At 36.0% G+C, this 22,369-nt stretch overlaps 1 protein-coding gene across 1 annotated transcript in view; it reads left to right on the top strand.

Annotated features, from left to right (window-relative positions):
• Positions 1-22,369, top strand: part of LOC137253829 (RYamide receptor-like) — a 102,162-nt gene that overhangs the window by 67,470 nt on the left and 12,323 nt on the right. The window contains exons 5-7 of the mRNA XM_067791345.1: positions 4,657-4,778; positions 4,983-5,209; positions 12,085-12,276. Of these exons, the coding sequence (XP_067647446.1) occupies positions 4,657-4,778; positions 4,983-5,209; positions 12,085-12,276 (541 nt within the window). The remainder of the gene's footprint in view (positions 1-4,656; positions 4,779-4,982; positions 5,210-12,084; positions 12,277-22,369) is intronic.

Genomic DNA, 22,369 nt, shown 5'->3' with positions numbered 1-22,369 from the left:
TCACACAAACAGATGTAGTCATCAGCAGAAGTTGTTACTCACACATACACACGTATATATGTAGCTCAATTACCAAGCAGGAGATACAGCAGTTCTAGAAGGCGAAACATCTAGACTTTAGTAGAAATATGCGAGTGAAGCAACGGAGAGTATAAAAGCAACGCAAGCTGAGTAATCATGAATCAGTTTTGATTTAAACACGCTGTTGTGAAGTACGTGATATTGCAGTATAATTATACTACTATCAAGTAGACTAAATAAAGACCCAAGTAGACTAAATAAATACCATATTGAACACTGGAGTGATTTATTCAAGAGTTTATCGATTCGAACGTTAGCAGAAGGTGTGGAATAAGTGGAATTTCCCAAAATTCGTTACAATATCATCTGCTTTCAAGCCACCCGAAGCATTGAGTTTCTCTCATTTGTTAAAGTTTTTGGCACCATATACGCTTAGCAATTTATGCAATGACCCAACTAAAAAACATAATCGACGGTCTGTCCTTCCGCTCGGCCGTAAATACGATAACTTCAGCAAAAATCAATATGTCTTTCCCAAACATAGTTCACGTACTTATCTGAACCTACCTAATCTTGGTATAAAAAATGGCCAAAATCCGACTATGACCACACCCACTTTTTCGATATCGAGAATTACGAGAAATGAAAAAAATGCGATAATTCTATACCAAATACCAAAAAAGGGGTCAAACATGGTAATTGGATTGGTTTATTGAGGCAAACTATAACTTTAGAAAACACTTTGTAAAATGGGTGTGACACCTACCATATTAAGTAGAAGAAAACGAAAAAGTTCTGCAGGGCGAAATCAAAAGCCCCTGGAATCTTGGCAGGAATAATGTTCGTGGTATTATATATAAAAATAAATTAGCGGTACCCGACAGATGATGTTCTGGGTCACCCTGGTCCACATTTTGGTCGATATCTCGAATGGTCGATATATCGAGTCACCCCTGATCCACCTTTATGGCGATATCTCGAAAAGGCGTCCACCTATAGAACTTAGGCCCACTCCCTTTTAAAGTATTCGTTAACACCTTGCATTTGATACTCATATCGCACAAACACATTCAAGAGTCAACCCTGGTCCACCCTTATTGCGATATATCGAAAAGGCGTCCACCTAAAGAACTAAGGCCAACTCCCTTTTAAAATACTCATTAACATTTTTCATTTGATACGCATATCGTAAAAACAAATTCTAGAGTCACCCCTGGTCCACCTTTATAGCGATATCTCGAAAAGACGTCCACATATGGAACTAAGGCCCACTCCCTTTTAAAATACTCATTAGCACCTTTCATTTGATTTACATATCGTACAAACACATTCTAGAGTCACCCCTGGTCCACCTTTATGGCTATATCTGGAAAAGGTGTACAACTATAGAACTAAGGCCAACTCCCTTTTAAAATACTCATTAACATTTTTCATTTGATACGCATATCGTAAAAACAAATTCTAGAGTCACCCCTGGTCCACCTTTATAGCGATATCTCGAAAAGACGTCCACATATGGAACTAAGGCCCACTCCCTTTTAAAATACTCATTAGCACCTTTCATTTGATTCACATATCGTACAAACACATTCTAGAGCCACCCCTGTTCCACCTTTATGGTGATATCTCGAAAAGGCGTCCGCCTATAGAACTAAGGATCACTCCCTTTTAAAATACCCATTACCACCTTTAATTTGATACCCATATGGTACAAACACATTCTAGAGTCACCCCTGGTCCACCTTTATGGCGATATCCCGAAATAGCGCCCACCTATAGAACTATGGCCCACTTCCTTTTAAAATACTCTTTAATACCTTCCATTTTATACCCATGTCATACAAACACATTCCAGGCTTACCCTAGGTTCATTCTCTTTATTTTGTTTCTAAAGCTCTCAGCTGAGTATGTAATGTTCGTTTACACCCGAACTTAGCCTTCCTTACTTGTTATAACTCATATAGTAGTCTCCAGCACATAGCCACAACATAATTTTAGATGATCATGATGATACGGTTATTAGTAATAGCTTGTTTACCTATACTCAATTGGTTCATTTAAATATTAGATAAGTTCATATAATTTAACCAATCCACAATAGTGCGTCAAGCCATATAGCGGTAGTTGGCTACAAACACGGCAATATAGTAATATTAATATTGTTGTTCTATATATATACCATTCAGCGGAGCATGCTACTCCTGGTTGTAAATATAAAAGCTAACGCGGTTGCAATTTAAGCTCCAGCAGAAGGAATGCTTGGGTCACTGCTAATACTTTTACCTAAAAGACATAGTAATATGGCAGCTGCAACCTCACAGCCTTTTTGACTGTATTGTGACTCTTATATTTGCATCAAAGCGCAGGGGCGGGATCAGGTAGAGGGGACCTCTACTGAGTTGAGAGAGGAAGGTAGAAGAAGACTTGATCTCCGTTGGTGCTCCCCATTGGAGTCAGTTATAGCAAAATAGGCAGTTAAGTCCCAATGAATGAATGAGTGAATGTTCTTCGCCATCAGGTATAAAGGTGTGATGTGCAGAGTAACGCAAAATACAGTCCTCGCTGCTGTTTTCGGTGACACCGCTGTGCCTAACAGTGATAACATCTATGCCCTTTAACCTAAAATTTCAAAGGTAAAACCCGTCACCCTTATCCATCCCCCTCCACCTACGTCCTGGTAAGCACTCCGTAGCCCACTGCCGCCTCTGTCTCATCGCCGCCCATCTGGTGCCGCCACTGCTTTCACACTGTCCGGCTGATCCCGCCCACGGTGGGGTATTTGATCAATCTAGCTGGTCAAAAGTCGATTTTTCAAAATATTCCAATTTTTTTCTGCAACGTCAACGGAGCTAGGCGCACATCTAAAGTTTTATAAAAATTGTGTGCAGTTCGATGTATTTTTGGATTAAAAAGCAATATACCTTTCTAACCTAAATACTTGTTCACTAGTTTAGCCTAAATAAAATCTAGTTACATTTTCTTTTAGGATAGGTAAATATGTTTTTAATTCATATGTTAGATTTTTTATACCCCATGTTGTAACTGAGTTATTCTACTTGTAATAGTACTACTGTTCAATATTAAATTTTTTAAAAACTTTGGAAACAAAAAGATATATCTTCATTTCATGGCATATCATGTCAGTAATTTTTTGGCAATACAAAAGCTTGTGTTTGTTTCAAAGTTTAATAACAAAAACGGCTACGCATACCCGCGATTTTTTGAGTGGTGATCAATTTTGTGAGATACTGATACCCTTATTAGCAAAAGTTGGCAACCTTGTAAAAATATCCTCAGTGACAACACCTTGGTGAAAAGTCTTTAAATGTAATACTATTTTGATGTACCAACTTTGATTCAAATCGGTTAAGCCGTTTCCGGTAGTGGATATACAAAGAAATATAAAAAAGTAGGTGAGATGGCAACCCCAAGTGGTAACCCTTCTTAAAAATGTCAATAGAAATGCGGAGTAAAATACTTTTCGTTTGATACCCATATTTACATATCTCATGTAACGCCAAAAAAAAAATTACCCCGGGTGCATCCGAAACCAAATTTGCTGTCAAATATATCCTTTCAAAGCAATGAAGTTAGACAACCACTTTTTTTAACATAAATAACTGCTGTTTTAATTTTGGCCAGCTAGATTGATCAAATACCCCACCGTGCGCCCCCGCTACGACGACCGTTGCCGTCCGCCAGCCTACCACCGTTCAGCCGTCGTACAGATCCCACCGCTGCTACGACGACCGTTGGCCGTCCACTACCTTGCCGTGTTGCTGATCCCACCACTGCTACGACCACCGTTGGCTGTCCGCTACACTACCGCTGTCCAGCGGGCGCGCTGATCCCACCACTGCTATGACAACAGTTGGCCGTCCATTACCCTACCGGCGTTCAGCCGCTGTGCTGATCACACCACTGCTACGAAAACCATTGGCCGTCTCTCTTACTACTCTACCACCATTCAACCTTCCTGCCGATCCCTCCTCTGCTTCGACGACCCTTAGCTGCCGCGCTCCTTCCTTCCCCACAATCCAGCCGTGTGTGTGTTCGTAACACATTAATACTGTGTTTTTATTCAGTAGGGGTTTGCGGGACCTTTAAACAACTCTGGATTGGCTGAGCATAGTCTCTCCAATGCTTCTTGGCAATTTTGGACACTCTCATAATGAAGTACTGTGTGATATTATTGCCTTGCCTCCAGAATTTTGCTGCTTTTTAATGGCTACATTTTTCGCGTGAAAAATACTGCAGTGAGCTTGCAGCCTAAACAATTTTCTTATTTCTGGATCGACAAAGTATAAAGCAGACACCTCCCCTTCGTTTATTTGGAGCCAACGCTATACACTCATCGGTACATATTCACTCTTTAAGCAAATACATTTTTGTTTGTTTCTACATATTTTCTTTTAATAACCCCCTTGAGCCTTGCATCTGGTTACCCACCACAAATTTATGTTAAATAACATCCGTCCTAATACACTTGGTACTTAAAAAGTATAAATAGAAACGAAAGGTCAGCAAATATGTAAATACATACATATTTCCTTGTAAAAAATTGAAGGGCCCTTACAAAAAGAATCAGCAAAATCCAAAAACCATATAATTTAATTGTGCTATTTTTATTTACAGAGCGCGTCCATCAAAATTTTTCTCAAAACTCATTTTAGTTGGAATTTGGATTGTAGCGTTATTTTTTGCCACACCCTCGGGTATTGCATTCCGTGTTGAGTTGATAAATGAACGTTACAGGGGTGAGTGTGAGTACAATGATAAGCATTAAATTACACATTTTAATATGGCCTAAAACACTTTATTTACTGAATCAACAATCAACCCCAATGTACAACATTTCCTTCATAACCTTTCCCTTGTTTGACACGTTTGACATGGTTGCTTTATTCTTCTTCTTTCTTTAATTCGTTTTGTTACGGCAAATTCATCAACAAATAAAAAAGAGGATGGTATTATCTACAATGTTACACGTCCTTTCTGCATGAATATCAATCTAACAGATGAACAGCTTAAAGCTTATCGCTACACACTTGTTGTTGTACAATATTGTGTACCATTTTTGGTGATCTCATTTGTTTATATACAAATGGCAGTTAAATTGTGGCTAACAGAGACACCGGGAAATGCGCAGGATACACGAGATCTAGCATGGATGCGTAATAAGAAAAAGGTAAGTAACTTGCACAGAGGCTATACCTATAACTATATGGTGACGCTGTGTTTGTGAGTTCTAAAGCAATACGTTGGTTGTGTGCATAAAAAGATAGTATTTTCTCAGTAAGAGGTCAGCTGTTGTTATTGTAGCAATAAAAAACTTGGGGAGTGTTATCTATGTTGAAGGTCCTTTGCCGGATATAGAATAGAACGTTCTGGTAACAAGTACCATTAAGGCGCACGCCCGAGAACGATTAAACATGAGCACATTGAACCTTCAAGGCTATCCCGCTCCCAATACTCTATTTCCATGACGAGCTTGGGGTCGCCAGAGCCTCGGCTGCTAAAGGAAAAGTTTACGCCACGGGTAGGTGAGGTTGACAATTGGGTTGGAGAAGCTATAAATCGCGCTACACAGCACCCTGATTTATTTGGGGGAGTGGTTTGCTTTTGTGTAAAACACAAATGTCCCCCATAAAACTTAAAGTGTCAGAGCACAGGGAAGAGCATTTAGAAATGCATACACTCCGCTCTTATTATTTTAAAAAATTTTATAAAATAAATTTAAAAAAAAATGACTGAAATAAAATTAGGTAAAATATGTAAACAAATAATAATAAAGGAAAGGAAAGGCAAGGCAAGGAAATTAAAAGTAAGGAAAGGAACGTAAAGGAACGGAAAAGAAAAGAATTAAAATAAAATAAAATAAAATAAATTAAAATAAAATAAAATGAAATAAAATAAAATAAAATAGAATAAAATAAAACAAAATAATATAAAATAAAATAAAATAAAATAAAATAAAATAAAATAAAATAAAATAAAATGAAATAAAATAAAATAAAATAGAATAAAATAAAACAAAATAATATAAAATAAAATAAAATAAAATAAAATAAAATAAAATAAAATAAAGTAAAATAGAATAAAAAAAAAAAATAAAAAAAATTAAATATGATGAAATAAAATAAAATGAAATAAAATAAAATAAATTTTCTCTAATATCAATAACAACACAATTGTATAAAGCAATTTGAACATGTCTCGCTAATTAAATACGGGTAAAATAAAATAAAATACAATGAAAAAATAAAATAAAATAAAATAAAATAAAATAAAATAAAATAAAATAAAATAAAATAAAATAGAATAAAATAAAACAAAATAATATAAAATAAAATAAAATAAAATAAAATAAAATAAAACAAAATAAAATAAAATAAATAAAACTATTTATGTTTTTTAATGGCGTGTTCAATTTATACTTATTATTTAAGAATTCATGAGCTTAACACCGGCTTATAATGATTGAATATTCAATTATTCTGTTTTTCTAAGAGAAACTGAAAAGAAAGAAATGTTTACTGGCACATTGCGATGGTACCTTTTCGAAAACCGCCACGTAATCATCATCAGGCAATTTCGTTATGTTATCAAAGGTTTCACCGAGATTCGAACCGCGAATCACACCGTGAAACTGCAATTTGCCAAACTTTCTTAGCCGGAGCGTCATCTTTCATTCGCATAACATGGCCTAGCAAGCGCAGCCGCTGCGTTTTAATTCGCTGGACTATATTAATGTCTGCGTAGAGCTCGTACAGCTCATCGTTAAAAATTCTTCGGTACTCGCCATCGCCAACGCGTAGAGGTCCATAAATCTTTCAAAGAACTTTTCTCTCGAACACCCAAGAGCCGCTTCGCCTGGTGTTGTCATGGTCCAGGCTTCTGCACCATATAGCAGGACGGGCACTTATCGTATGATTTTCGTTTGCCGAGAGGGTGGACTTTACTTTTCAATTGCCTACCTAGTTCAAAGTAGCGTTTATTGGCAAGGGTGATTCTTCGCTGGGTTTATGAGCTGATGCTGGTTCCCAAATAATAATAATTATCCCAACTATTATATGTATATAATGTGAAAACAAATGGAATCGCTCGTAACCACGCCCACTTAGAAAAAATCGATATCAAAATTTCGATAAATATGAAACATGTTTTTAAAAAGATCGATAATATCACGAAGCTTTAAACGCTTGTTTGACTTTATAACAGAAAAAAATAATGGAAAATAGGTGTGGCACCGCCTACATATGGGTGAACAAAATCCGTTGTAGACCACGCCCACTTAAACAAAAAAATGTTTTCAAATTCTAATGATGACAGAAATTTCATCACCCTTGATATATGTATCTAAATTATATTGATATTTCTTCTCAGTGAATCTGAGGAATATTCACTTATCACCACGCCCAATTTTTTATTGTTCTAGCCATCACAAAATTCGTAATATATTTATGACACGAAACTAGATTTTAATTATAGATATGTTAGTGCAAATTACGCAAACTTTAAAAATATTGTTTATGGTAAGCACACAAAATTTTCAGTACCAAAGTTGAACAAAAAACCGCATATTTTAGAGAGATTTTATAATAGCATTGTTTCTATAACAGTAGCGATTTTATAGCTATTCACAGCGCTGCCGGTATTTGCGCGTGTGCAAGTAGTTTATTTCATTTTTCATATCGTTTTTTGTTCGTGGCAATCCTTTTTGAGCGTTCACGTTGGGTATATAATGATCGGTACTTGGGTTAATATGTAGTTTTGTAGCTCAATCAATTTTAGTCTAACAAAGACCAAGTTGTAGGTCTCCTAAAATTGGCATTGATTTTTGACAATTTTTTTTTCCGTAAGGTGTTTTAAAATTTTCACACATTGTGTTGAGGAAAACCTAAAGCAAACTTTGTAAAAAAATGTTGAAAATTCAATGTCAATTTTAAATTGTAAGGCTCTTAAAAATAAAAGATTATTCAATATAGATTTTTGTACGTTTTTGAATAGTTGATTTATTTACATTATTCGAGTAATCGCAATTCAATGATTAGTCGATATTCAAAATTAACTTCGCTTGAATGATATGACGTGCACATACAACAAAAAAATTCGTATACGCCATGTATGTACCAAATATTTCTTCTTTGTTGGATCTTTGTTAATTTGATCGATTATATAGTTGATATAGAAAGTAAGCATAAAAAAATTTATAGATATAAGCGGCTTATGAAAGATATTGTGGAAACGATATAAATTTACTTATTAAATAATATTACTTTTTTACAACAAAACTATTTACGTATTGTATTACGCACTCAAAATAGTTTTTAACAGAACGTGTTTCAAACAGTGATTGGCAATGCTATGCTATTTTGTATTTTTTCTTTTTTCACTGGCTCTGGGCATGACTAGAGCATAAAACAGAGCGATAGCTTAAAAAGTGATAGCAATGCTCTAAATCTGCTATGAGGCTAATTTGGGTTTAAGGAGCTATTTCTTTATCATCTGAGGGTCTAAAAAAGTCTTCACAGCCATTGTAAAATTACACCGGGATGACCCCGAAATTTACCAAAAACCATTCCGAAAAGAACTATAAAAAAAATACCCCAAAGTGATACTTAAATTACTCCCGAATGATATAGAAATGACCCTGAAAAAGCCTTAAAATATTCATGATCATGAAATGACCACAAATTTATCCCAAAATTATTCCGAAAGAGCCCAGAAATCGTCTGCAGGATCATAACGAAACTAACCGAAGTTGTCCCTAAATGACTTTGGGAGAATACTAAAATTGTCCTCAGGTTCATCAGAAAATTAGCACAAAATTGATCTCAAAATGACCCCGGAAGAAACACAAAATGATACTCAAATATCCCCAAAATGACCTTAAAATAGTTTTCAAAACCTGAAGTGATACCAAATGACCACGGGAGAGTACGGAAATACTCGCCAAGATCATCAGCAAATTATTACAGATTAACCTCCTTATGGCTCCTGAAGAACCACGAAATGATCCCCAAATGATGCCGACAGTCCTTAAAATCATCGCAATATTATATGGCATCTAAGGCCATTGCGAAACGACAACGAAATAGTCCATGAAACTTTCTAGGAACGACCTAAATGACCACGTAAAGTATTGCCCTACCGACCCTCTCAATTAACTACAAAAAGCAAGTAGTTTTTATATTGTTCTTTGCGGTGCTCTAAACACGACGTATCTCATAGCACCACAAAAGTACTACTATCACTTTTTATGCAATGGGTCCACTGTTAAATGTGTCCATATTCTTTGCCGGAGTAGTATCAGCGTATATCTTTCGCTCCCATTGCTGCTCTGGAGTTGCAACTACAAATATTGGTTTTAAATGAAAAATATTGAGTTTAAATTTTATTTGTCTCTATTTCAACGTTCTAATAATCATTCAGCAGCCTATATTCTATTCTATATTAACTAATCGAATTCTGAAAATCGTATATTCGAGCACTTGACTGATTCAATTATTCAATTAACCGAATGTCACGAGCTCTAATAAGTTGGTCTTTATCGGACCTTAATTGATATTTTCGCCAAATTTTCAAACTTATTCGGATACAGTTTTGGGGTTGTTTGCAACGTTTCTTAAAATTTCTTACAATTTCGAAATTAGTAAAAGAATTTGAATGACAAAATCTGATAAAAATTGCAAGTTTTTTCAGAAAAGTAATCTGTTTGATGCCACCTTGCAGAAAATGAGAATGGTTACATTTTTGCCAAATTGTTGCTGTGCAGTGTAATTTTTAAAATATACTTAAATTAATAACGATAGGAAAATACCACTACGCATTATGTAGGCGAAATGAAATTGAAATTGAAGTTTTTAATTCTAGCTAAAACCATTTTCAACAAAAAATTACTTTCTAAATGATAGGTGAAGAGAGCACTACGAAAAATATAAGCAATCATTCAACATTGATTTTAAATTAAATGAATATTTCATAGAAAAAAAAAAACATTAAAAGTATTTTATTTACTATTTGGGAGAATTTTTATACTCAGCTGAGCAGAGCTCACAGAGTATATTGATTTTGTTCGCATAACGGTAATCCGTAACGGCATAAACTAATCGAGGTAGATATAGACTTCTATATATCAAAATGATCTGAGAGAAAAAAAAAATTCATTTAGTCATGTCCGTCCGTCCGTCTGTCCGTTAACACGATAACTTGAGTCAATTTTGAGGCATCTTGATGAAATTTGGTATGTAGGTTCCTGGGAACTCATGTCAGATCGCTATTTAAAATGAACGAAATCGGACTATAACCACGCCCACTTTTTCGGTATCGAAAATTTCGAAAAACCGAAAAAGTGCGATAATTCATTACCAAATACGGATAAAGCGATGAAATTTTTCTAGGTGGGTTAACCTTATGATGCGAAATAGATAACTAGTAAAATTTTGGACAATGGGCGCGGCACCGCCCACCTTTAAAAGAAGGTAACTTAAAAGTTTTGCAAGTTTTTGCAAGTAATTTGACAGTCGTTGAAGATATCATGATGAAATTTGCAGGATCGTTACTCCTATTACCGTATGTATGTGTGCTAAATAAAAATTAGGAAAATCGGATGACGAACACGCCCACTTAAAAAAAAATTTTTTTTAAAGTCAAATTTTAACAAACAATTGAATATCTTTACAGTATATAAGTAAATTATGTCAACATTCAACTCCAGTAATGCTATGGTACAACTAAATAGAAAAATAAAAGAAAATTTTAAACTGGGCATGGCTCCGCCCTTTTCATTTAATTTGTCAAGAATACCTTTAATGCCATAAGTCGAACAAAAATTTACCAATCCTTGTGCAATTTGGTAGGGGCATAGATTCTATGGCGGTAACTGGTTTCTGTGAAAACAGGGCAAATCGGTTAAAGCCATGCCCAGTTTTTATACACAGTCGACCGTCTGTCCTTCATCTCGGCCGTTAACATGATAACTTGAACAAAAATCGATATATCTTTACTAAACTTAGTTCACATACTTATCTGCACTCACTTTATCATTGTATAAAAAATGGCTGAAATCCGACTATGACCACGCCCACTTTTTCGATATCGAAAATTACGAAAAATTAAAAAAATGTCATAATTCTATACCAAATATGAAAAAAGGGTTGAAACATGGTAATGGGATTGGTTTATTGACGCAAAATATAACTTTAGAAAAAACTTTATAAAATGGTTGTAGCACCTACCATATTAAGTAGAAGAAAATGAAAAAGTTCTGCAGTGCGAAATAGAAAACCCTTGAAATCTTGGCAGGTATTACATATATAAATAAATTAGCGGTATCCAACAGATGTTGTTCTGGGTCATCCTGGTCCACATTTTGGTCGATATTTCGAAAACGCCTTCACATATAAAACTATGGGCCACTCCCTTTTAAAAAAACTCATTAATACTTTTAATTTGATACAATTATAGTACAAACACATTCTAGAGTCACCTCTGGTCCACCTTTATATCGATATCCCGAAATGGCGTCCACCTATAGAACTACGGCCCACTCCCTTTTAAAATACTCTTTAATACCTTCCATTTGAAACCCATGTCATAAAAACACATTCCAGGGTTACGCTAGGTTCATTTTCCTACATGGCGATTTTCCCTTATTTTGTCTCCAAAGCTCTCAGCAGAGAATGTAATGTTCGGTTACACCCGAACTTAAGCCTTCTTTGCTTGTTTTTATTCACAACAAATAAGGCGATTTCCTAGTATTCCAGTATGTTTTTTGTTTTCTTTCGAACTTTGGCCTATGCCTAATCTGTGCGTATAAAAGTTGTGGTAAAATTAAATCACTACAAATGGAGGCGCTTGCATTTAGGATTTATGCTGAGCTATTGAAGCAATAATAAAGTATCAGAAATAAAGTAAACGGACGACGGAAATAATTACATTAAATTGGAATTAAAAAACTTAAGGAAAATGCATCTACAAATAAATAAATATCTTTATTTTAATGCGTAAATAAATTAATAGCATTTTTTATTCCACATCTCCTTTTTTCTCTTCTTGCAGGTCATAAAAATGTTGATTGTTGTTGTTATTGTATTTGGTATTTGCTGGTTGCCTCTCCAGCTGTATAATGCCTTATACGTGACAATACCTGAAATCAATGACTATCATTTTATTAATATAATATGGTTTTGTTGCGATTGGCTAGCGATGAGCAATAGCTGTTATAATCCTTTCATCTATGGCATCTACAATGTGAGTATAAATAAATAAATAATAATTAATTGCATTGTATATGAGAGTAGTTTTGTTTTTTTACATTGGTGTGTATAACACAATCCCGACTTAAAAAATACCGAAATACAAAATCTCAAAAACACATAAGCCAGACACGACCAAATCCCAATAGCTCACAATCGCGGTGCGACAAAAACCCAAGAGTTCATGTTCCCGACAGAACCAAATCCCGACCATTCAAAATCCAGATATGGCACTTCTTCGGCATTATTCTACTTACACTTATCCGATTCAACACCAACTACGCAATTCACAGTATTTTTGCGCAGAACACCTTTATGCGTGATGTGTAATAATAAAATTCTAGTAAATTTGTCTTCATTGTATATTGTCGGGATTAAGAGTTGTCGGAACTTCGCCTAGTCGTGATAGTATGTTCACTAGATCGCGTTATGTCATTACTTTATTGTGTCTGGATTGTGTGTTGTCGAGATTTTTGAAAATTTTTGGGATTGTGAATTGTCGAGACTCTGAAAGTCGGGATTATGAGATGCACCCTTTTTATACCTTTCATGAAAATGAAATGGTATATTAACTTTCTCACGAATTTCAAAATTGTAAGTCCTTAAAAGAAAATAGATAGACCCACCAATAAGTATACGGAAATGAACAGGATGAAGAGCGGAGTTGATTTAGCCATGTCCGTCTCTCTGTTTGTATACAAACTAATCCCACAATTTTTAAGATATCTTGATAAAATTCTATAAGCAAGTACATTTAGTTGTCCTATTAGACATTTGTTGGAACCGGCCGGATCGGACCACTATAGCATATATCCCCCCTACAACTATTTTTCAGAAAAGAGGATTTTTGTCATACCTTCCTCAATTTATTAGATTGAAGCTTTAATCTTCACCATCTGCATTCGTATATTGCACCTATTATTGTCCGAAAAAGTGGATGAGATCGGTCGTATATATAGCATATACAGGGGCGTAGCCAGAAAGTTGCCTTGGGGGGAGGGGTTCAAAAAAAATGTTGTCTTTAGCTTTAACATTAAAGTACGTGTATTTAGAATATGATATGGAAAAGGTTACATTAAAAACTCAAGCGCATGCGTCGGCTTTTCTTTGCTATTTCATCTAAAATGCTGGATGCTTCGTGATGCACAGCCATTTAATCGATTTTCACTCATCGTATTTCTCAAATAGTTTTTAATCAGCCTAAGAGTTGAAAAAGACCTCTCGTTCGTTGCCGTTCTTACTGGAAGCATACACAAGATTTTCAACAACATGTGAACATTAGGAAAAGCCACAGAATCGTATTCCTGTAATATTAATCATAGATAAATTGATAAAAAAAACCGAAGTACCTCCTTCAAGAATAAGCAGAATTCATGCTTTTTGGGCCTACGCATGAGATCTAAAGTATACGTATATAAAATTCAAAAGAAATTAACTGATCGAATAGAAAAAAATTTAATTTAAACAAGTAAGGAAGGTTAAGTTTGGGTGCAACCGAATATTACATACTCAGTTGAGAGCTATGGTGACAACATAAGGGAAAATAACAATGTAGGAAAATGAACCGAGGGAAACCCGGGAATGTGTTTGTATGACATGTGTATCAAATGAAAGGCATTAAAGTGTATTTTATGAGGGAGTGGGCCATAGTTCTAAAGGTAGACGCCATTTAGGGTTATCGCCATAAAGGTAGATCAGGGTTGACTCTAGAATTTGTTTGTACGATATGGGTATCAAATTAAAGGTGTTAATGAGAGTTTTAAAAGGGAGTGGTGATAGTTGTATATGTGAAGGCGTTTTCCAGATATCGACGTCAATAAACCAATCCAATTACCATATTTCATCCCTTTTTTCGTATTTGTTATAGAATTATGGCATTTTTTCATTTTTCGATATCGAAAAAGTGGGCGTGGTCATAGTCGGATTTCGTTCATTTTTTATACCAAGATAAAGTACGTTCAGATAAGTACGTGAACTAAGTTCAGTAAAGATGTGTCGATTTTTGCTCAAGTTATCGTGTTAACGGCCATGCGGAAGGACAGACGGAGGACTGTGTATAAAAACTGGGCGTGGCTTCAACCAATTTCGGCCATTTTCACAGAAAACAGTTAGCGCCATAAAATCTATGCCCCTACCAAATTTCAAAAGGATTGGTAAATTTTTGTTCGACTTATGGCATTAACAGTATCCTAGACAAATTAAATGAAAAAGGGCGGAGCCACGCCTACTTTGAAATTTTCTTTTATTTTTGTATTTTGTTGCAGCATATCATTACTGGAGTTGAATGTTGACATAATTTACTTATATACTGTAAAGATATTAAATTTTTTGTTAAAATTTTACTTAAAAAAATTTTTTTTTTAAAAGTGGGCGTGGTCCTTCTCCGATTTTGCTAATTTTTTTTTAAGCGTACATATAGTAATAGGTGTAACGTTCCTGCCAAATTTCATCATGATATCTTCAACGAATGCCAAATTACAGCTTGCAAAATTTTAAATTACCTTTTTTTAAAAGTGGGCGGTGCCACGCCCATTGTCCAAAATTTTAATAATCTTCTATTCTGCGTCATAAGTTCAACTCACCTACCAAATTTCATCGCTTTATCTGTCTTTGGTAATGAATTATTGCACTTTCTCGGTTTTTCGAAATTTTCGATATCGAAAAAGTGCGCGTGGTTATAATCCGATATCGTTCATTTTAAATAGCGATCTGAGATGAGTGCTCAGGAACCTACGTACCAAATTTCATTAAAATACCTCAAAATTTACTCAAGTTATCGTGTTAACGGACGGACGGACGGACATGGCTCAATCAAATTTTTTTTCGATCCTGATGATTTTGATATATGAAAGTCTATATCTATCTCGATTACTTTATACCTGTACAACCAACCGTTATCCAATCAAACTTAATATACTCTGTGAGCTCTGCTCAACAGAGTATAAAAAGTCCTATATACACGAAAAAACACTAATGTTTTTTTACATTTTAAAATGTTGAATCGTAATTCCAAATTCTGAATTGCTGAGTCTAGAAATGGGATAAAAATTTGTATACTGTAGTGATCCTCCGCGTTTTTTGAGCACCTTTTCTAGGCAAAACAATAGGGATTTCATTAGAAGAGCATACTGCTTCAACTTTCTGGTACATATTCTTTTATATGTAATATAATATGACCAACAAAGTAAATACGTAGCAGAATTATAAAGAAATTTATTAACATGGACATAAAAACATCAAATATTTGAATTGTAAAAAATCAAATTATCCTGAGGAAGGGGTTTAAACCCGAACCCCCCTCTCTCACTCCCACTCCCCCCATAGCTACGCCCCTGGCATATATCCCCCACAACCGATTGCTCAGATAAGAAGCTTTTCGTAATTTCTACCCCATTTTAACAGCTATAGACTTCAAATTTCACCGAATGCTTACGTATAGAGCAGTCATTGTTGTCTGAAAAAATCATAGACATCGGTGGTATATATGTATATTATATACCCCATATAAACTGCAATTTCTGCCCCCTTTTTAACGGCTAAAACTTAAAATTTGACGTTATATATTGTTGAGATAAGTAATTCATTGCCAAAGGTATTTGATGCAGACAACAAAAAAAGTGAAATTTTGCATCCTCACACAAAGTACCTACCTATTTTTAAGCTCAGCGTGCTTTGCACACAGAGTATATTAACTTTGATTGGATAACGGTTGGTTGTACAGATATAAAGGAATCGAGATAGATATAGACTTCCATATATCAAAATCATCAGTATCGAAAAAAGTTTAATTGAGCCATAGCGACACTAAGGGATACTATCATCTCTAAGCCGATGCCAAGAAGTGACTTGTATGCACATCAGTAGATCAATCATTATGTCTACACATATGTACGTACACGCAGCGGAGAAGAGACGCACAAACACATGCAGATATCTTATCTGAGATGCTCCCAAAGTTATGCAATTATAATTGGGGAAGTGTCGCTCACAAATACACGCACATATGAGAAGCTATATACGTTCATCTGTAGTTGTAATTATATGGCAGTACCTAAGTAAATTCTGGAAGAGCCTAGAAGAATGCAAACGAGAAATCATAGAGTATAAAGGCAGCAACAGTAGAGGCGCGACAATCAGTTTTATTTAAGACGCTATCTGGCGAGCAATAGTAGTGTTATTGTGAAGAACTTTAATAAAGGCCATTTTGCATTATTGAATAGTGGAGTTATTTATTCAACAGTTTAGTAATTCGAAAGTTAGCAGGAGATTGCAAATAAGGGGAATTGCACTAAATTCCTTACAGTATACTCTGTGTGCCAAGCACTCGTGAGTATAAAAAATTTGATTGAGCCATGTCCGTCCGTCCGTTAGCACGATAACTTGAGTAAGTATTGAGATATCTTGACCAAATTTGGTAAACTAGCTTATCTTGACCAAGAAGAGATTGGTATTGAAAATGAGCGAAATAGTATGAAAACCACGCCCACTTTTTATATATATAAAATTTTGGAAAACACAAAAAACCTGATAATTTAGTAAATAATACACCTAGAATGTTGAAATTTGACATGTGGACTGATATTGAGACTCCTGGTAAAAGCATGCAAAACTCTTTTAAAAAGGGCGTGGCACCGCGCACTTGTGATAAAATCAATTTTACAAATATTAGTAATCATAAATCAAAAATCGTTAAACCTCTCGTAACAAAATTCGGCAGAGAGTTTGCCTTTACTATAAGGAAAGCTTTGATGAAAAAATGAAGAAATCAGTTAAGGACCACGCCCACTTTTATATAAAATATTTTTAAAAGGGTCGTGGACGAATAAGATAAGCTATATCTGTGCAAAAAAGAGCTTTATATCAAGGGTATTTCATTTCCCAAGTGGATTTGTAACAGCAAATAGGAAAATCTTCAAACTAAAAAAATGGGCGTGGCACCGCCCCTTTTATGACTAAGCAATTTTCTATGTTTAGGGGGCCATAACTCGAAGAAAAATTAACGGATCGTAATAAAATTGGGTAAAAAAATTTTCCCTATAGCAGGAAATATTTCTAGAAAAAATGGACGAGATCGGTTAAATACCACGGCAACTTAGATACAAAACAAGTTTAGAAGGGTCGTACACTAGAATAATAAGCTATAACTTAGCAAAAAAATAGTTTTGAATTAATGATATTTCACTAATCAAGTTTTATTGTAAGAGGAAATGGGGAGACATTTTTTTTAAACGAGCGGCACGTGTTATGTGGAAAAGTAATTTATCTGAAATGAAATATACAATCGAAGCTCACGCGGAGTATATAATATTCGGTTACACCCGAACTTATACACTTTTATCTGTTCACTTTATATTTATCTTAAAAACCGCTTAGGTATGTACATATGTTCACTATATATTTCATATCTTTGGATATTACGAATGGGATAAGATTATTGTTCAGCCCCATTCTTAAAAGGTATGAAGTCAGTCCCGGCCTTATTTGTTTAAGATTAATATTTACCGGGCAGACGTTGTTCTGCCAGAATATTTGTTTGCCTCTATTTAAAAAGTGGTCCTCCCTTAAGAAGTTTCGACTTTCTTTCCCTGCACTTTAAAGCCTTTCTCTTATAGTATAAGGGATTTTTTTTTTAGAATAAATTCAACAGAGTACTTTTATACAATGACAGGCAACTTATATTTAAGTCCTTCACGGGACAATTTTGGGAAATTCGCAATACTAATTGCCTGTAAAAACACACTTTTGAAACGTTTTCTCAGGACAATGTCCACTGAATAGGACATCACCATGTTAAATTCACCTAAATCATGTAAAGATAAGGGTGAACTAGTAGTTGTAACGAAATAGAAGCGCGCCTACAGGGTTACTTATCTATGTATGCGTATAAAATTCAAAATATATATGAATGAATGTACGGATAGACTGATCACATCCAAATTTGATACACCCATTAGCAACCTTCCCAGAAGAGAAAGTAAAAATAATTTTGATTTTTAAAAGGGGCGTGACACCTCCCATAGAAATGGAGTCTTTGGTACTGCATAGCTCTGGATGTATTCTTTTTAGAACATTGAATGTCAGTGAGATCAATCCCCAACATCACCAAGAAAATGTGGGATGAGGACGAAGGGGGCATGTCACCTCACATACAAATGGAATATTTCATACGGCAAATCTCTGGATCTAGTAATGGTGGATAAATGAAAATACCTTCAGTGGCACTTTCCCTACAAATAAGATTTTTCAGAACTATGCCTCCCGCCCAAACTGCAAAATTGGGTTTGGCTGTTATTCCTTTTGGACGTTTAGTAATCTGCCGCGGTAAAAAATGTTGTTAAATTCTGAATAAACTAGAAGTGCAAGTTTAACATGCGGAAAAGCTTGCCCGTGAAAAATTCGAAGTGCACACTACCTATTATGCAATTGTCGCATCACTCGGCAATCATGCGAGATGAATTATGATATCGGGATTGACATTTTTGGATGCGCCTGGAGGAACCGGGAAAACATTTCTGCTAAATTTGATATTAGCTGATTTAAGAGCAAAGAAAGAAATCACTACGGCAGTTGCTGTCTCAGGAATCGCGGCTACCCTTTTATGTGATGGGCGTACAGCTTACGCCGCATTTGAACTACGACTGTCTTTGTAAACATATGATACAACGATGTGTATCATAAGCAAAAGGTGAGGCCAAAGTGGGGTTCTAAAGACAGGTAAGTTTATCGTGTGATATGAGTGCACTATGGCGCATAAACAATCACTGGTAGCTTTAGACCGAACCCTTAACGAATTAAGAGGGAATGATCACCCCATGGGTGGTGCTTTTCTCTAACTTGCTGGCGATATCTGACAAATTTTGCCAGTTATGCCGAAAGCCACAGCCGTAGATGTATGCTTCTCCCGTCCCGATTCTCTCCAGAGACTGCTTACACTCTAACACATCGCTATTCGCGATTATTGTCTTAATTGCTGCTTGACACTGTCAATATAAAAGTTAGCACGGTTGCAGCTTAAGGTATTCTCTTCCAGGGTTTCTACTGCTTTGGTTACGGATAATATTTCCGCTTGAAAAACGCTACAGTAATCCGGCAGCCTGTAGGATCTGTTGATTTCCGGATAAGCACGCAAACCCTACTCCTTCCACTACTTTGGAACCATCTGTGTACATATGTATCGCCTCGCCTACCATTTGAGCACCATTGCGCCAACCGTCCTCCTTTATTGTGGCCTTAAGATCTCCTTCGAAGCGGAGGTAGGGAATCAGGTAGTCTGTTCATCTAGTGATTGATGACGCTATAGTACTATTGCCGTATGGTCGGCGCTCAAGCTGGCCCGAGGCACCGAGCCTGGTTGCAGTTGTTATGGCTATGTTATTTGCTACCACGTCTACAAGTGGGATGTGCAGAATGGCATACAGTGCAGCCGTTGGGTTTGTTTTCATTATGCTAAGCATTGATAGTCTGCATACCCCCTCTAATTTTTATACTCAGTTGAGCAGAGCTCACAGAGTATATTAAGTTTGATTGGATAACGGTTGGTTGTACATATATAAAGGAATCGAGATAGATATAGACTTCCTTATATCAAAATAATCAGGATCCAAAAAAAATTTGATTGAGCCATGTCCGTCCGTCCGTCCGTCCGTCCGTTAACACGATAACTTGAGTAAATTTTGAGGTATCTTGATGAAATTTGGTATATAGGTTCCTGAGCACTCATCTCGGATCGCTATTTAAAATGAACGATATCGGACTATAACCACGCCCACTTTTTCGATATCGAAAATTTCGAAAAACCGAAAAAATGCGATAATTCATTGCCAAAAGCGGTTAAAGCTATGAAACTTGGTAGATGGGTTGACGTTATGACGCGGAATAGAAAATTAGTAAGATTTTGGACAATGGGCGTGGCACCGCCCACTTTTACAAGAAGGTAATTTAAAAGTTTTGCAAGCTGTAATTTGGCAGTCGTTGAAGATATCATGATGAAATTTGGCAGGAACGTTACCACTATTACTATATATGTGCTAAATAAATATTAGCAAAATTGGATGAAGAACACGCCCACTTTTTAAAAAAATTTTTTTTTAAATTCAAATTTTAACAAAAAATTTTATATCTTTACTGTATATAAGTAAATAAAGTCAAAATTCAACTCCAGTAATGATATGATGCAACAAAATACAAAAATAAAAGAAAATTTCAAAATGGGCGTGGCTCCGCCCATTTTCATTTAGTTTGTCTAGAATACTTTTAATGCCATAAGTCGAACAAAAATTTAGCAATCCTTTTGAAATTTGGTAGGAGCATAGATTCTATGACGGTAACTGTTCTCTGTGAAAATGGGCGAAATCGGTGGAAGCCACGCCCAGTTTTTATACACAGTCCACCGTCTGTCCTTCCGCTCGGCCGTTAACACAATAACTTGAGCAAAAACCGATATATCTTTACTAAACTTAGCCCACGTACTTATCTGAAAAATGGCCGAAATCCGACCATAACCACGCCCACTTTCTCGATATCAAAAATTACGAAAAATGAAAAAAATGCCATAATTCTATACCAAATACGAAAAAAGGGATGAAACATGGTAACTGGATTGGTTTATTGACGCAAAAAATAACTTTGGAAAAAACTTTGTAAAATGGGTGTGACACCTACCATATTAAGTAGAAGAAAATGAAAAAGTTCTACAAGGCGAAATCAACAGCCCTTGGAATCTTGGCAGGAATACTGTTAGTGGTATTGAATATATAAATAAATTTGCAGTACCCGACAGATGATTTTCTGGATCACCTGTTCCACATTTGGTCGATATCGCGAGAACGCCTTCACATATACATCTAAGGGCCACTCGCTTTTAAAACCCTCATTAATGCCTTTAATTTGATATCCATATCGTACAAACACATTCTAGAGTCACCCCTGGCCCACCCTAATGGCGATATCTCGAAAAGGCGTGCACCTATAGACCTAATGCCCACTCCCTCTTAAAATGCTCAGTAACACCTTTCGTTTGATACCCATATCGTAAAAACATTCTAGAGTCACCCCTGGCTCACCCTAATGGCGATATCTCGAAAAGGCGTCCACCTATAGACCTAATGTCCACTCCCTCTTAAAATGCTCAGTAACACCTTTCGTTTGATACCCATATCGTACAAACATTCTAGAGTGACCCCTGGCCCACCCTAATGGCGATATCTCGAAAAGGCGTCCACCTATAGACCTAATGCCCACTCCCTCTTAAAATGCTCAGTAACACCTTTCGTTTGATACCCATATCGTACAAACATTCTAGAGTCACCCCTGGCCCACCCTAATGGCGATATCTCGAAAAGGCGTCCACCTATAGACCTAATGCCTACTCCCTCTTAAAATGCTCAGTAACACCTTTCGTTTGATACCCATATCGTACAAACATTCTAGAGTCACCCTTGGTCCACCTTTATGGCGATATCTCGAAAAGGCGTCTACCTATAGAGCTAAGGATTACTCCCTTTTAAAATACTCATTACCACCTTTCATTTGATACCCATATCGTACAAACACATTCTAGAGTCACCCCTGGCCCACCCTAATGGCGATATCTCGAAAAGGCGTCCACCTATGGACCTAATGCCCACTCCCTCTTAAAATGCTCAGTAACACCTTTCGTTTGATACCCATATCGTACAAACATTCTAGAGTCACCCCTGGCCCACCCTAATGGCGATATCTCGAAAAGGCGTCCACCTATAGACCTAATTCCTACTCCCTCTTAAAATGCTCAGTAACACCTTTCGTTTGATACCCATATCGTACAAACACATTCTAGAGTCACCCCTGGCCCACCCTAATGACGATATCTCGAAAAGGCGTCCACCTATAGACCTAATGCCCACTCCCTCTTAAAATGCTCAGTAACACCTTTCGTTTGATACCCATATCGTACAACCATTCTAGAGTCACCCTTGGTCCACCTTTATGGCGATATCTCGAAAAGGCGTCCACCTATAGAACTAAGGATTACTCCCTTTTAAAATACTCATTACCATCTTTCATTTGATACCCATATCATACAAACACATTCTAGAGTCACCCCTGGC

Source organism: Eurosta solidaginis, chromosome 5 (genome assembly GCF_040869045.1).
Source record: "Eurosta solidaginis isolate ZX-2024a chromosome 5, ASM4086904v1, whole genome shotgun sequence".
In the NCBI taxonomy this organism is placed as follows: Eukaryota; Metazoa; Arthropoda; class Insecta; order Diptera; family Tephritidae; genus Eurosta; species Eurosta solidaginis.
This window is presented reverse-complemented; position numbering and strand designations above follow the sequence as displayed.